Source organism: Mustela putorius, unplaced genomic scaffold (genome assembly GCF_011764305.1).
Source record: "Mustela putorius furo isolate JIRA1106 unplaced genomic scaffold, ASM1176430v1.1 tig00000580_pilon_pilon_pilon, whole genome shotgun sequence".
Taxonomy (NCBI): Eukaryota; Metazoa; Chordata; class Mammalia; order Carnivora; family Mustelidae; genus Mustela; species Mustela putorius.
This window is the reverse complement of record NW_025421423.1, coordinates 16,971,656-16,988,207: the sequence shown is the minus strand read 5'-3', so window position 1 is coordinate 16,988,207 and position 16,552 is coordinate 16,971,656. Positions and strand designations below refer to the sequence as shown.

General features: G+C 53.0%; 1 protein-coding gene across 5 annotated transcripts in view; it reads right to left on the bottom strand.

Moving 5' to 3' along the window:
- Positions 1 to 2,688: 2,688 nt before the first annotated feature.
- Positions 2,689 to 16,552, bottom strand: part of COL27A1 (collagen type XXVII alpha 1 chain) — a 136,558-nt gene continuing 122,694 nt past the window's right edge. For 3 of the 5 annotated variants that reach the window (XM_004747870.3, XM_045081773.1, XM_045081775.1), the window contains 12 exons: positions 14,484 to 14,537; positions 13,921 to 13,983; positions 13,474 to 13,527; positions 13,295 to 13,330; positions 13,151 to 13,168; positions 12,869 to 12,904; positions 12,557 to 12,583; positions 9,905 to 9,970; positions 9,246 to 9,414; positions 8,205 to 8,314; positions 6,153 to 6,371; positions 2,689 to 4,814 (listed from right to left, as the gene is read on the bottom strand). In XM_004747870.3, the coding sequence (XP_004747927.1) occupies positions 4,668 to 4,814; positions 6,153 to 6,371; positions 8,205 to 8,314; positions 9,246 to 9,414; positions 9,905 to 9,970; positions 12,557 to 12,583; positions 12,869 to 12,904; positions 13,151 to 13,168; positions 13,295 to 13,330; positions 13,474 to 13,527; positions 13,921 to 13,983; positions 14,484 to 14,537 (999 nt within the window). In that variant the 3' untranslated portion in view covers positions 2,689 to 4,667. Of the gene's footprint in view, positions 4,815 to 6,152; positions 6,372 to 8,204; positions 8,315 to 9,245; positions 9,415 to 9,904; positions 9,971 to 11,022; positions 11,922 to 12,556; positions 12,584 to 12,868; positions 12,905 to 13,150; positions 13,169 to 13,294; positions 13,331 to 13,473; positions 13,528 to 13,920; positions 13,984 to 14,483; positions 14,538 to 16,552 lie in introns of those variants that run through there. The other 2 variants (XM_045081774.1, XM_045081776.1) reach the window with 2 other exon arrangements.

The window sequence follows — 16,552 nt, the reverse complement described above, 5'->3', positions numbered from 1 at the left end:
CTACAACAGCCACACTCTCCTTTTGTTCCCTGTGCCCCCAGTTCCCCCAGTGTGGCCTCTTGGTCCCACTTTCCTAACCCTTAACCATGCAAGGTCCCACTCCTCTGGCTGCCTCCACCAGACGCAGAGCCCCTCAGATACCCTGTCAGACCCGTCCCTGGGACTCCGGTGCTCACAGAAGGCTCGGCAGACAGAAGGGGCTGCTGAGATGTGCGTGTCACAGAAATGACCCAGCGAGGCTTGTTGAACAAGTTGGGCGCCTCCAACATGCTGTACTCCGTGACTACCGTGGAGGACAAGACGCCTCCCCTGCCCTCACGGAGCTTCCAGCAGGGACAGCAGATGTCCGAGTGACTGGACTGTCCCATCCGGAGGTGTGATCCAGCAGTGGGGCAGACTCCCTGGGGGGTGACAGGATAGGGTAGGCCTCAGGAAATGAGTCTGTCGAAGCAGGCCATGCTGTCTCAAGTTTCATTTCGGATTCATTTTCAAAGAAATGAAAAGAACGTTCTTATCTCATTTCCAAGGCTTCCCACCCCCTCTCCTGCCAGTTTTGGAAACCTTGTTTTCCAGCTGTAGGAAAGAGCGGAGGGTCCCCATTCTTGGGACTTGAGCATATGCATTTCAATCTCCAGGAAGGCTTAATACTACTTCGACCACCGGGCCCCGACCTGGGAGTCTGTGATTCAGGTTTGGACTGGGGCCAAAAACGTGCATTTGTACCCAATTCCCAGGTGCTTCTGACTCTGCTAATCCCAGGGGCCACGCTGAGCCCCACCTGTCAGCAGTCTTGGGTTTGAATCAAGGCTTTGCCCTGGTGTCGGCAGGTGAGGTTGGGTGCTTCCCCGAGGTTTAGCTACACCCCATGTAAAATGACAGTTGTATCTGGGATATGGGAATCTCCAAGCCCTTTGGGACCACGGGTTCTGGGGTCTGTGGACAGGACTGTTGGAGCCACAGCAGAGGAGCAACACCTGGGCCAGGGGCCAGGGTGCCGGGGCAGGGAGAGGCCCAACTGCACGGGCAATGATGACTGGAAAACCTGGAAACTTACAGCACAGCTTTCAAATTAAATACAATTCTGGCTCTGAACACAAGGGCCTATGATTTGTTCTTTCTCCTCTGGGAGAAGGGCAGCAAACCTCTGGTTTATTCAAGGTCCCGGGGTGGGAGGACCAAGCTCAGAAAGGAAGAACTCCAAACCAAAGGCCGGGAGATACACGTTCCAGATCCGGCAGGTATAAATATGTCCTAGTATGTCCCAGATATCGCATGGGGGCATACCTGTGTTAAAAAAAAAAAATAGCCATTGTGTATCTGAAATTCAAATTTATCTGCATGGCCCTGTATAGGGGCCTGCTTGCTAAATCTGGCTAACTATCTCTCACTCCCTCCAAGGCAGGTGTTGTCGTGGTCTCTCGCAAGAATCTCAGGGCGCCTGGGTGGCTGCATTCAGCTCAGGCGTGATCCCAAGGTCCTGGGATCGAGCCCCACATTGGGCTCTCTGCTCCGCGGGGAGCCTGCTTCTCCCTCTCGCACTTCTCCTGCTTTGTGCTCCCTCTCTCGCTGTCTCTCTCTGTTAAATAAATAAAATCTTAAAAAAAAAAAAAAAAAGAATCTCATAGGTAAGAAACGCTCATGTTGAGGCACTGTTCAGGCACTGTTCACAGGCGTCTCCAGATGGAAACAACCCAAAAGTCCATCAGTGCGTGAATGGTTAATCAAAAGTGGTACCACCATATGGTGGAATATTAGCGAGTCATAAAAAGGGATGAAGTGAGTCATAAAAAAATCTGTTGGGAGATTTCGGGGTGGTGGTGGGGAGAAGACACTGAGTTGGCTGAACTTTCCAGCTGCAAAACAGGATTCCGTCAATCTGAAATAGGATTCTTTTTATGTGAGATAGCCACAGTAGGCAAAGTCAGAAGGCAGGGTAGTGGTTTTCGAGGGGCGTGGGCAGAGGGGAACGAAGAGTGACTGCTTCACAGGTACTTCCATTGGGGGTGATGAGAATGTTCTGGAGCTAGACGGTTGCACAGGTTGTACAGGGTGAATATATTACGTGATGAATGGTGTCTTCTGTGTATGTTACTCCACTTAAAAAAAAAAAAGGAATGACTCATGTTAACCTCAATATACCTCCTCCCTGTGTGTCACGGGTTGCATTGTGTCCCCCAAAAGCCTTGTTGAAGGCCTAAGCTTATTACCTGTGAACGTGGCCTCACATGGGAATAGGGTCTTTGCAGATGTAATCGAGCCAAGATGAGCTCATTAGGGTGGGTCTCATCCAGGAGGACTAGTGTCCTTATAAAAAGAGGGGAACACAGAGCCGCGCAGAGAGAGGCCAAGGAATGCCCCGGCCACCAGAAGCTGGCCGAGGTGAGGGACCTCTCCAAGAAGCATCAGAGGAATCATGGAGCTGCCACCGCTTGGATTTCAGACTTCCAGCCTCCCAAACTGGGAAAGAATGCATTTCTGCTGTTTTAAACCTCCAGGTTTGTGGTACGGTTATAGCAACTCTAAGAAACCGATGTGCCATGGAGCCTAGACCCCACCCCCTGGTGCCAGGACCTCCCCCTACCCACCTCCTTTGGGGGAAGCAGCATCCTCTGGGCATCGTTTCTCTCCAGACGGGCCAGAAACCTCCCTCTGGGCTTTTCGAAGAAGCACACAACCACAGATACATCCTTCCATTGCCTCAGTTTTAAATATTTATTTAAAATCCAGAAGGGAAAAGGAGTAACAGACCCCACTGGGGGTTTAACACACTGACATGTGGACAGACATCAACAAGGACAGCAGAAAATCCCGAGAACAAGACAGAGGCCAGGTGGCGACTGGCAGGGGTGGGGGGTGCGGGGAAGCGAGGGCTGAGATGAGGCCCGAGCTGCTGCAACACACTTCCATGGGGAGCGTCGGTGCTGGGGCGGGGGGGGGGGGGGGGGGGGGGGGGGGGCGAGGCATAACCGGAAGTAGTGTCTGGAGGGGAAGGTGGGCCGGGCTGAGGTATTAAATAATGAAAATCAAATCCAATTCTCAAAGAGACACAACTTTAGAAGGAAACAAAACAAAACAAAACAAATAAAAAACAAGACACAAATAGACATTCACATAAAATTTCCCCTTCTAGAAAAATAATTCCATACTTAAAATAACCTCAAAATCCCACCTGGGTGCTGACTGGTTCTCCGATAGAGGGTAACTCAGATAACACGGACTCTCCCCATCATGCTGAACCCCAAGATCCCCATCATTACTTTTTCTCCTCGGCCCCCATTTACACTTGGAGCTAATGACACCAGGTCTCTGGAGGGTTTAATGATGATGGAAAAGCAAGAGTGATGGCCATATCTTGGAAGGGACAAGCTCCTGGAAGGGAGGATCTTAGGGAATGGTCCGGGGCCTTGTAAGATGGCTCCAAATTGACATTCTATCTCCAAGGCCAGCGCCGACCCAACACCGCCCTTACAGCTGGTTTCTTCAAGGTCCAGGCTTCTCCCACGGTGCTCCAGTCTAGATCCCACCTTCCAAGATAAGCCTAACTTCCCTCTAGGGTCATGACAGGCCAAGGCCAAATCCTTCATGCTCAGGCCTCCCCTTGCCTTAAAAGGACAAACATTTCAAAGTCCATAAATTAAAAGGTAAATCTTTTCTGCTTCTGTTTCTGGCAGGTTGTTTTTTTGTTTGTTTGTTTTTTGGGGTTTTTTCCCTTTTTTTTTTTTTTTTTTTTGGCTTTACATTTTTTTTTTCCTTCCTTTTTCCTTCCCCTCCCCACACGTAGTCGATTACCTAATGAGCACAAGGGGGACACTAGGAACACTTTTAGAGTCTCCAAACTTTGTCATTTGGAGGAGAGAGGAGAATGTGGACGATAACCCACATCGCAATGGTTCTTCAAAGTCTGTGGCATAAACGGTAGCACCTTCAGAATCTTAAATAGGTTTTCTTTTGTTCCTTAAAAAAATCACAGAAGCTACAAGACAACGAGCACCATCAATTTCACAGTGGGAGGTAGCTAGCACGAGCACCCCCCCCACCCTGCCCTGGGGGTGGCACTTGGCCTCCACTGCTTCCTGCCCTGGGGGTCGCACCGCCCCCCTCTCGGCCTCCACTGCTTCCCACCCTCTGGCTGCTCCTCTCACCTCTTTCTCAGGTGAAAAAATAGTAATGCACCTTCTTTGTGTTTGTTTAAATAAAATATATATACTTCTTTCTTTCCTTTTCTCCTTTTTCATGTCTCCTCTCTAATATTGCACATCAAAGCTCCCTGGCAGGGTCCAGCTGGCGGGATGGCCCCTCCCCTTGAGCTGGCTGGAACGTGGGGGCTCTTTGGGCAGGAAGCTGGGGAGGGCAGGGGGTGGCCGCAGAGCTGGGAGACAGGCCGCAGGGCTCAGGCGGCTTGCAGGCCCGGCTCGCTCTGGCTGGCTCTTTGGTTGGTCTTTAGGGCTGAGCTGGGCTCACTGAGTTGGTCCCAGGGATACCCAGTCCCCTGCCACCCGCCCCCCTCCAGCCACTTCTACCGGGCAGACAACAGCTGAGGCCTACCCAAGGATCCCCGGGCAGGTGAGCTGCCTCTCCTGGGCCCACGTGCCCCTAGGTCCCCTCCTTTTTGCCTCCTCCTCCTCTTCCCTCCCCATCGAGGCCTAGAGGAGCCAGGAGGTCAGAGGTCAGAGGAAGCACGCAGGTCCAACTTCGATTCGGTACTGCTTCCCTGAGGAGGCAGGAGGGAGGTTGTCCACGCTGACGATGGGCAGCTGCTGGGGGTCCTGGGTCCGGAAGGTGAAAAGCGTCTGGTGCCAGCGGCCATCCTGGACCTGAGTGGAGAAGGAAAGGGTACACGTGAAGCCATCACGACCCACGTCATCTAGGTGCGCATGTCCCTGTCAGCTTTCCCACCCTTTGTACCAGGCACATAGCATTTCACTGTAGCAAAGACCTGTATTCGTCCTCTTTAGACTGCTGCCACTGTGTCTATGCAGGTAGGGAATGCTATGATCAGTATCATTCTGGCTAAACCTCTGTGCACGCTCTTCTCCTCTCCTTGGTCCCCTAGAACAGATTTTAGAAGCAGCCGGATGGAAGGACACGTACTTTCTGAGGCTCTGCATATACGCTGGATATGTGGGCATAACCTCGTTTCATTGCACTGTGCTTTCCTGAGCTCCCCAGATGTTGTGTTTCTGACAAACTGAAAGTTAGTGGCCATCCTGCATCAAGCGTCAGTGTCCTTGTTCGAACAGCTCACTACGTCTCTGCATCATACTTTGATAATTCTCGCAGCATTTCAAACTTTTTCAGCATTTTCACATGTGTTTTGGCGGCCTGTGGTCTGTGATTATGACTCACTGAAAGCTCAGATGACGGATAGCATTTTTGATTGGTGACGCATTTTTTTAATTAAGATATGCACATTGTTTTTTTAGGCACGATGTTGTTGCACTCTTAATAGACTACAGTATAATGTAAACACGACGCCTACATGCACTGGGAAACCAAAAAATTAGACTTGCTTTATTGCAATATTCACATGGTTGCAGCAGTCTGGAACCAAAACCACGATATCTCTGGGGTATCCCTGTATTTCTACAATGACTACCCCAAAAGCCTCTACCAGTTTTCTTCCAAATAGCTTTCTGCAAGACTGTTGGTCTCCCCACATCTTCACTCACACTGCGTATTACTAGTTTTGTTTAATCTTACAAAACTAGTTTTCTGGACAACTTTCTGACTCCCTCTCCACCAACAACCCCCCCAATCTCAGGTATTTAAAAAATAACCAAAAATATTAAAAGAAGAAATTAGCCTGGCCAGGGCAGGGAGGGTAGGCAGAGAGAATCGATATACATTCTTCAACAAGAAGGCTTGCAAGTTAACAGCCTATGGAATTTTTATCAGCCAGATCTCCTCTCTGAAGTTTCCCAGAAAGGACGGTGAATACAAGTGATTTTATAAAACTGTTATAATAAAATTACTACACAAAGATAAAAATTATATGTATTTACTCAAATTTACTAATACAATATACTAGATGATACTAATATACTGATGTAATATACCAGTAAGTATTAAACTGTTACATACTATTTTATAATAAAAACGCATCTGTTCAACTTGTCTGCACATGAGGGGTCCATGAGGGGCCCCAAGGTTACCTTGCAGCCATCCATTGATACTTCTGGCCGGAACTGACCCCCTGCTTCGAAGATCTGCCCATTCCAGGCCCGGAAACGCACAGCCTTCTTGGCCGGGGTCCGCCCAGTGCCCTCCTGCCACACGGTCATGTTAAGGCAGTGGATGGTGATATGCTGTGTCACCTCAGAGCTCAGCAAGTGCAGGAAATTCATCTGGACCCGGCTGACAGCAAACTCGACCTGCAGCAGACACAGCAGTGAGGAAGGGCCAGGCCGGCCGGCCGGGCCTCTTGGAAACCCTCCCCTCTCTCTGGTGGGTACAGGGAGACGCTCTTTCCCAGTAAGCATTTCCCAGCTTTGTTCTCAGATGTGTGCCCACTTGAGACAACACAGGGAAACCGAGGTCTGTGCGAACCAGTCCACAGCCAAGGAGTGATGAGGAAGGAAAAGCACCAAGGGCTGCCTGAGGGCACAGCCAGATCTACAAGAGTCCTCAGTCACCTGATCTACCCCCGACAGCCTGGGTGGTTGTCTCTGGAGCTGAGTTGGGATCCTAAAGCCCGGAGAGGAAGAGGAACTAGCCCAAGACCAAGAGGCTCTTTAAGTGCGGGAGAAATGAGAAGTGGCCTCCCCAACCCTTCCTAAGTCCCAAGATGCCAGAAATGGCAGTGACCTCAAACAAGAACGGGATTCATGGCTTCAGTGGGTGCCCCGAGAGCCCGGACGGTTGGTTTTCCTTTGTGTGATGCAAGGGCCTGATTGAAGCTTTGATTGCCTAGGCATCCACCCGAAAGCCTGTGATCTTAAATAAACGCTTTGCCCGCCACGGGCCAGATGAAGAGCCCAACTGCCTCCCCACACTGAGCCTCCTTTGTTTTAAACTTCAAGATTGCCAGTGCTGGCCATTTGGGCCATTTTTTTTTTCCCCTCTTCCTGTGCTTTAAATTCCCATTCTTATGTTTTCAATTCACCAATTAAGAGTGAGCCCAGGAAGCCCTTAGGCCCTGACCCTGGACCCCAAAAACAGCAGAGCCCGAGGCTTATGCACTCTCTCTCTCTCTTCCCCAGCAACCTGGCTAGGTGGTCCCCAGTATGCTGTGTAGTTTCCACATCCCATAATTAACAAATCTTTATTTTTTCCAAGTTTCTTCATCGTGAGGGGCATCTTGTGATCATAGTAAGATCCACAAGGGCTGGTCCAGCCCCCACGTTCAAAATTTATAGGCTGGTCATTGTTTCTGATGGGGATGGTCACCCGTGCAGGTGCCAACTGTGGTCTCCCCAATCTGTTGCAGGGGTCTGGCTCAGCGTCAGTGTCAGGGGGGACAGGACCTGGCTGGTGGGTGTTCCTTGGTGAGGCTACTGTGTTTCCTGTTGAATCCCAGTGTCTGGCACATGGTAGGAACCCAGCAAGACTTGCTGACCAGTGGGCCCACATAGAGATTCTCAAATCCTGGGTCTGACCCAGTTAGGCTCAGACACCTCCTAGAGCCTCCCCAGTAGGGCTGATGGGATAGGTTGGGTGTCTGGGTCCCCGCCTCCCCTATGGGCAGGGGGCTCCTCTCCCTGGAGCCTAAATCCTCCCACATGGAGGACTTGCCATCCCTACAGACCTACAGTCCACTATGGGGTGCCTCACTGCCCACGGCCACCCTGGTTTGCTGTTGAGTGGCCCTAAGCCACCTCAAGCGCTCAGCCCCGAGACAGGCACGCGCAAAGTAGGCATTGAACATCAGCTAAACCTGCATACACGTCTTGGGCGCCATGACTTAGTTTGCACGGATGGTTCCTGGTTCTCCATGCTTGGCCAGCGTGGCCAACTATGTTTTAGGTATGGAGCAGAAAGTTCTATTTGAAACAAAAACCATTAATATCATGCATCACGGAATGGTGTAGAAACCATGGATTTAGAACAATTCAGCCCCTGATTTGTAGGTGAGAAAACCAAGGATCACAAAGAAGAAGTGCAGCAGGATGGTCGAGGCTCAGACCGAAACTTGGGCAGGTGGTGGCCCAGGGCCAGGTGGGCATGGAGAGGGCCCGTGGGCAGCAGATGGGGGTGCGGACATGTACCTTGGAGGCCGTGATGGGCTTGAGACACGTTTGCCCACCATGGGTGAAGTTGCAGGAAACTTCGATGGTGTCCGATGAGCAGCCAAGGTTTGGGTCCACCCAGTACGTACCTGCAGGAGACGTGGAGGGGGGATAGTACAGGTGTGTGAGGCAGGGGAGCCCAGGGCCCCGTTCTGCAGGTGGACCCCAAAACCTTGGGACCCGCTGAGCCCCAGTTGGGCCTGACGTCAGGAGAGGGAGCAGATAAGGATTCCAGGAGCCACTGAGATGGAAGGGGAAGCTCTGGGCAGAGCTCACAGCTGGCAGAGCCCCTGGAGGGGCCACGCGGCTGAGTGCTTGCCCGTGCTGCTACTGTCAAGGGTCCATTTTACAGAGGGGACAGTTGAGGCCGGAGAGAGACTGAATGACCAGCCCCAAGGATTTAGGGTTCATCTAGTTGATGGATGCTACCCCCCACCAAGACTAGTGCTCCTCTTAGGGGCTTGTCTGGGGAGGACGGTAAAGCCGTTCCCCCACTTGCTGGGCACTATGCTGGCATCTGGTTCCCTCACAGGGCTTCCGAGGAAGCCAAAGGCCCCACAGCTGAAAGACTGGGACAACCAGATGCTGGTCCACCTTCTTGCCAGTGAAGGGAAGAGGTGTGGCAGAAAGGGGGGGAACTCCTGGCTCTCAGGGCATACATGACAGCCCCCTCCCCCAGCCCCTGTATCCTCCCGGCCCTTGGGAGCTTGCTCTGCCCAAGCTCTTGTTTCCTTGCCCTGAAATGGTTGTCCCCAGCTTGCAGATCTGTGGGCTTTGAAAGGGCAAAACCACTTGCCCACACTCCAGGAGGCACAAGGTCCGCCATATTGTGAGGCTCAGTGGCTGTTGAGCAGGTAAGGGACTGCTGGCGTGTCTGCCTCCCCAAGGACAGAAACTTGGTCCCAGGGAGCCAAGACGTGACCGGTCCCTCTGCCCAGCCCCTCCTGGCACTCCCCTGCCCCGCCTGCCCCATCCCCAGGGGCAGAAAGCTCTCTCTTCAGACCCCACGGGCCCTCATACCGTCCACCATCTTCTGCTCACAATCCATGAGGTCCCGGCAGACCCGGGCGGGGTTCTCTTTGGTGCCCAGGGGCATTTTAATGCTCTGGATGAGGTTGCTGAGGTAGTGTAAGGTTTTAAAGATCTCCCCTCCCTGGTCCAGCACCAGCCGGTCCGGATGGTTGTAACCCTGTCGTGAAGAGAGAGAGGGGGGTCACCAGCCCCTGAGATCTTGGCCCGGCCCAAGGGTCTTAGCCACCACAGCCCCAAGTTCTTGCTACTCAGGAGATGTCCCTGAGTTCCTAGGGGCGTGACAGGGCTCCCTCCACTTGACAGATAAGGGAACTGGGGACCAGGAATGGGGTGGGGGCTGTCATGGGAGGGGAGAGGACACGAGGCAGTGGCCTCAAATCCCTCCAGAAGCAACCAGTGGAGGTGGTCTTTCCACCAACCACCTAGGATGGGAGGTAGTCAGCAGGTTCTTCTGGGCTGCCCTCTCCCTGGACCACAAATCCTAAGAGAGCTGACACAGCGCCAACCTTGTCTAGCCTCCGGCTCAGGGAACCGATGAGCTATGGAACTCTTGGGGGCAGGCCACATGGAGGGCACTGACCACTCGAGAGCCGTCCCTTCTGTCTCCCCCAGGGAGGGATCCCATGTGGGCAGCAGTCTCAGGGTACCTCTGCTTTCAGTGCTCCATGTGTGTCCATCCACGTCTGGAAAGCTGCTCCCAGGTCATCTTGCTGCTGTGCAAAGAGATGACAGGGTGTGTATTCTACCCCCCCACCACCCCAGGATCCCCTGGGACTCACTAAGAAGGAGACCAAGGATCTTAGCCCAGTGGCCAAGTCACCTGCCTTCTGTGCAACTCTTTGTCCTTCCTCCACTTATAAAGAGAGTCAGAGCTGACCTTTTCTCTCCCTTTTTCCTCCACGTGGTTACAAGACCTGGCCTGAGTACTGTGGCCTCTGGCCCAGCCTCTCTTCCTTTGCGCACATATGTTCTATGCACCAGACACACCAATATACTGCTAAGTTGCTAAGCACCATGCTCTATCTGACCACAGGGCCTTTGCACGTGCTGCTTGTATCACCTGAAACATTCTTCTTTCCCTCCATTGCTCCATCTGTCTATCTACTATTCTGGAGGTTCTCAATCACGGGCAATCTTGCCCTGTAGAGGATATTTGGTTACATCTGGAGACTTCTTGGCTGTCAAAACTGGAGGAGGGGGTGCTCCTGACATCTAGCGGGTAGAGGCCAGGGATGCTGCCAAACATCCTGCGATCACTCACAGGGGACCAAAGAATCATCTGGTCCCTAAATGTCCACAAGTGCTGCTGTTGAAAAGCCCTGCCCTATATTTATCTTACAGATGCCCACTTCCGCAGGAACTCTTTTCAGGTGCTCTCGCCCCCCCAGGCTGGGGGCGGCCCCTTTCTCTGAGTAACCGTCCCACACCTGCACCTCTACCCCTAGCATGGGGCTTGCCAGAAGCGGTCTTACTGTGAACACAGTGACAGGGAGACTCTGATGTTGGGTAAAGCCCAAGTGATCCAGAGTCCAGACGCGAGAGGGATTTCTCAAGTTCAAATATCAGCCTTGCTACTTGGTGACTGCAGGACCTGGGCAGGGTGCTTACAGTCTCTCTGCGTCAGTATCCTGAGAATGGGCATGACCGTAACTCTCAGAACCTTGAGAGGAATCAGTGAGCTAATCCAGAGGGAGCACGCCTAACGGTGTCCGCCTGCCACAAACATTCAGTATGTCCGCTACTGTGCACAAAATTTAAAATCCTCAAATTTTCCTTTTATTTATTTATTTTTTAAAGAGGGAAAGGGTTTTGTTTGGATCTCTTCACTTTCCCTGAGCCGTCTGACTTCCTTAGTGATGAGAAGGGCTAGGGAGGGGGTGGAGGCGAGGCCAGGGCTGTCCGTTCATTTTCATGGATGATACTTGGGGGTCAGACAGTGGGAAGCTGAGAGCTGAGAAGCGCAGAGAATCTGAGGGGCTCATGGCCCAAGGGCTCCTCCTGCTGGGTTTCCCTTGGCCACTGGGGGGCAAAAGGGGGGGGACGCGCTGTCAGGGCCTGACTATAATCCTCAGCAGGGGCAGTGGTAACGGGGGAGGGGCCTCTGAGCAGGGGGTCTTAGGAGGGGCCATACGTTCAGGCTGGTTCCCACCAGGGAGCAACGCAGCCTCCCTCCTCCAGTCTGCCCCCTTGCCCGACCCTCTCTGGACTCAGAATCTGGGGGGAGAAGACCCTGTGATATTGTGATTTGTAAGAAAAAGAGATTTGGTCTTTGACCCTCTTCGTGGCACCAAACTCCCCAAACCTGAGAAAAGTCTTCTGTCACCCTAATGAGGTGACTCCTGGAAAGCCTCTGAGTAACCAAAGGAGAGCTTGCCCAGGGAAGCAACCTTGTGAGAGGTGGGTGGGAACCTTCCGTCCGGACCCCTCACTCCCGGGGGGCGGGAGAAGGGATGGCAGTGGCGTCCCTTACCCGTGGCCAATGATCCATCCATCACGCTTACGTAATGAAGCCGCCGTGAGAATCCTAAAGGCTGGTATTCGGACGGCTTACCAGGCGGTGACCCCATGGAGGTTTGTGGGGAGCGGCTGCCTGGAGAGGGCTTGGGAGCTCTGAGAGCCCCTGCCTCGTGCCTTGCCCTGTGCCTGTCTTCCATCTGGCTGTTCCTGAGGTGGTGGTGTTTTTTATAAGAAACCAGTAAGCTAGTAAGTGAAACGTTTTCTCTGACCTAAGAGCGGCTCTAGCAGCCTCACACCAGTGAGGGGTGTGGGACCCTCCGTCGGTCAGAGGCGCCGGTGACAAGCAGGCATCTGGGCGGGGCAGGATGGGGAAGGAGCCCTGCAGGATTGGGACCTCGTAGGGTCTAACCCTTCGTCCTGGTGCACAGTGTCAGAACTGAGTTGAACTATAGGGTGCCCAGCTGCTGTCCCCCAAGTACTCTTTCGTATGGGGAACACCTACCCACCCCCCAAGCTTGAATTGACACCAGAACCTGTTTAGACCCTCGGCAATCAGCTGATCTGTTCCAAGGACAGTGACAGGACCAGGACCCCAACCACCGAAGCAGCTCCCGGGTTCAAGGTCAGGGGTGCCTAAAACCTGGGTTCCCTACTCTCTGCCTCTGGGCTCTTTCTGCTGCTGCAAAGTCCAGGGCCCGGGATGGAAGGACAAAAGTTCACAGGCAATCCTGGGCCTAGCTTAGGGGTCTAGCTATGGTGACCCAGAAAGGTCAGCTGCCAACCGCCTCCTGCCCTCCCAGGCCTTACCCCCAATAGGCAAAAAAGCACATTCTCCAACTTACAAAGTGAATAGGGCTCCCTGGCCGACCCTGCAAAAGAAGAGGCTCAGTGACTATTTGAGAGGAACTGGGTGTGGGGGTCCCAGGGGCTGTCAGGAGTCTGGAGGGGCCATCCAGGCATGAGAGGATGTGCAAAACTGGTCTCTGCTCTTCTGGAGGCTTAGTCCGGCCAGGGCCGCTCTACGCTCTCCTAGAAGTCTGGGGAAGCTTGTGAGGTCAGGGCCAAGACGAGCATCTGCCTGCAAAGCCCTGGGTCTCACTCCAAGCTCTGCCTCCTGCCCTAGAGTTCCAGGGGCACTGAGCACAAGTACCTACCGGTGGGCCAGGCCGCCCTCTGGGACCAGGAGGACCCTGGAGGAAGAGAAGAACAGTGAGGCCCTGGGTAAAGACCCTAAACCTTCCCTACCCCAGACCTCCTGGAGGAGACCCAAACCCAGGGACAGTGATGCCCCCAGTACAGAGGGGTACCGATGGATGATTGAGGTCCAGAGGGAAAGAACATGCCTGAGGACATCAGTGGGCATGGGTAGGGGAGCCAGAGTGCCCACCCTGCCCCACTCCTCCAGCCCACCAGCCCCCATACCCCAGCCCACTCACCCTCGGACCTTGCAGTCCCTGGAGGAGGACAGAAGCAGAGAGAAACAGTCAGGGAAGTGGGCTGAGCTCTGCCCTCCAACCCTCCCCCAATCCTCCTCTCCCCCACCCCCTGAAGCACTGCCCTCCCCCAGCCCCTCAACTCACCAAGTCCCCTCGGCTGCCTTTGTCACCCTTTGGACCCTGCAATAAATCACAGGCCCCATAAGAGAGGACTCAGAGAGGAAGTTCTATTTCCAAGATGCAGAAACTGAGTCTTGAGCCGGCCCTGGGTCACAGAGACAAGCTCGTCCCTGTGGTCTTCCCGGCCAGCTCCCGACACGTACCGGGCGTCCCGAAGGTCCCAGGATTCCGAGGGGCCCAATGATGCCTTCCTTTCCCTAAAGGAGAGACAAAGGTTTGTGTGTCTTCATTCCGGGGTCTGGGGAACAGAGTCCCAGGGACAGGAGAGGAGACAGCAGCCTGAGTGTCCCAGGGCGACAGAAGGGAGACTCCCTCAAGCAGGGGCACAGCCGTGCACGTTCTGGGCCCCTCCTGTGTGCCTTGTCGGGGGGCAATGAGCGGGGAGAGGGGAGCAGGTGAAATGAGCTGGATGGCAGCCCAGTTGGCAGGACCGGCAGAAGCAAGGAATGGCTGGGGATGGAGGCTGTGGGCGGAGGGGGCTCAAGCCAGAAGGAGCAGGAGGAGCAGAGCAGGCGTCCACCCAGCGGACGGCTGGCCAGCCTTGGGCCTGGGCGACTGTCCCCGCTAGGACAGACCACGAGAGGACTCACCATCAAGCCAGGGGGCCCCCGCGGGCCCTGGATGCCTTTCAAGCCAATGTCTCCTGGGGGGCCCTGTGGGAGGCAGAGGAAGGGCTATCTTGTGTCTGGGCGGCCATTGGGCCGGAGCTCCAGCAGCTCCATGCCCCCTGGGGGCTGGTCACACTTTGCCCTCCCTTTCAAGAGAGGTTCCAGGGAGAGTAACAAATGTCCACAATTACCAAGCAGGAATCAGTGTGCAGGGTCTTTGCTGCATGGTGTAAGCCTCCACTCTGACTTCAGGGTTATAACCCTCTATGGTTATCATACCCATTTTACAGCTGACAAAACTGAGGCTTGGAGATACAAAGTAACTTGCCTAATGCACAGAGCAGGTCAACTGAGCCAGGCTTAAAACCTAGGTCTGTTGGAAGGTGAGTTCTGGGGACCAAGGATGTCCCTGCTTGATTCTGGAGGCTTTCCAGCCCACACCGTGAGAGCTCAAGAAATCTTTGTCGAGCGAGCACATGGAGAAACAAACCAGGGAGTGGGTGGATGGGACCCCAATAGGAGCAGGCCAGAGTGGGAATTTGTACCTTGGGTCCGAAGAGGCCAGCCATTCCTGGGAAGCCCATCTCACCAGAGTCACCCTGCGGGGAGAGCGGAACGACGTGGGGTAAGTCGGGCCAGCACAACGATGTCCAGCCAATCACGCGGGCCCCCTGGGCCTGCCTCCTCCCACAGACATCACCGACTCCATCCCCAGGCAACCAGATGAGTGTAGACAGCTCACACGCTAGACACCGGTCAGCCTGGGCTCGGAGGGGGCTCGGAGGGGGCACGGGCCTGTGCCCTCTGTCGCACGAGACAGTGGAGGCCAGCTCAGGGATTCCATGAGGAAGGCTCTAGAACGCTTAGGACCTCCTGTCCCAGGTCTTCAAGGAAGAGAATGAGAGGACCCACAGGCTCTTCCCCACCCATGGGAAAGCCTATCAAGGACCGTGTCCCTCAGAAATCAGCCCATTAACTGTGCGGCTCTACGTGCCGGGGGCTCTGCAGGGACCACCACGCATGTGTGTTCCGACTTCCGCCCAGGGAGGCACAACACGCCCTGTTCACAGATGAGAACACTGAGGCTCTCAGAGGGCAGGAACTTGCTCATATTCACACAGAGGTCACTGCGGGGAGTGATTGGGGGTGAATGATTCTGGAGGCCTGGATTATATGCTTAACTTTTAACGGAACTGCCCAGCAGGTTTCCAAAGCGGTTGTACCGTTTTACGTTCCCGTGAGCAGAGGAGGAGAGCTCCAGTGGCTCCATATCCTTGAAAACACTTGATCTGTTCAGTCTTTAAAAATTTTTACCCTTCTGGGGAGCCTGGGAGGCTCTGTTGGTGAGGCGTCTGCCTTTGGCTCAGGTCCTAATCTCGGGGTCCTGGGATCAAGCCCCGTGTCGGGCTCCTTGCTCAGCAGGGCATCAGCTTGTCTCCCACTGCCCCTCCCCCTACTTTTGCCCTCTCTCTTTCAGATAAACAAAATCTTCAGAAACAATTAAATGTTTACCATTCTAACAGGTGTGCAGTAATACCTCACTGCAGCTTTAATGAGCGCTTGCCTCATGACTACCGATACTTAGTTTCCTTTATGTGCTGATTTTCCATTTGTGCAACCTTCTCCAAGATGTCTGCTCCAGTCTTTTGCCTCATTTCTTTATTGGGCTGCTTCTTTTTCTCATTATTGAGTTTTGAGCGTGCCTTACGTATTCCAGACACAAATCCTTTATTAGATACATAATTTTCACTTTCTCCTAGTATGTGGCTTGTCTTGTCATTTCTCTTAACAGCATCTGCCCTTGGAGGAGCAAAAGATTCCAACTTTGATAAAGACCAGTTTATCAATTTTTTAAATGGATCACGCTTGTGGTGTCATACCGAAGAAACCTTTGCATAACCCGAGGTCTCCAAGATTTTCTTCTATGCTTCCTCCTAAAAGCTTTAGCATTTTAGGATTGAGTTCACTTCTGTACATGGTATAGGGCCTCCCATTATCCTTGCTAGAAAAGACTCTTCTGTATCCACCGAGTTGTTTTCGCAACTTTGTCAAAAATCAGTTATCCATGTACCTGTGAATATATTTCTGAACTCTCTATGCTGTTCCTTTGATCAATTATTAGTATATTTATGATAATACCCTCCCTTCTTGATTACGGTAGCTATATAATAAAGTCTTGAAATCAACCACCGGGAGCCTCCCAACTTTTCCCTTTTCAACTTGCTTTGGTTCTTCTACACCTTTTGCATTTCCAAATAAATTAGACAGAGCTTCTTATTTTCCACGAGAAAGGTCTGATGGGATCGGGATCGGGATCGGGATTGGGATTGGGTTAGATCCATACACCAACTGGAGGAGAACGGCCATCTGAACAATGCTTAGTCTTTGACCAGTGAACATAGCATCTCCATTGACCTAGGTCTTCCCCAGCAGATTTTAGAGATGCTTTCAGTTTTTCAATGCACATGTCTTGTATACCTAGTGTCACAGGTATCTCTACGTATTTCCTATTTTTCTGCTATTATAAACAGTATTGCCTTTTAGATTTTGGGTTCTGATGGTGGCTGGTGTACAGAGACACAGCTCCTTTGTGCTGCTGTCCGCCATCTTGCTG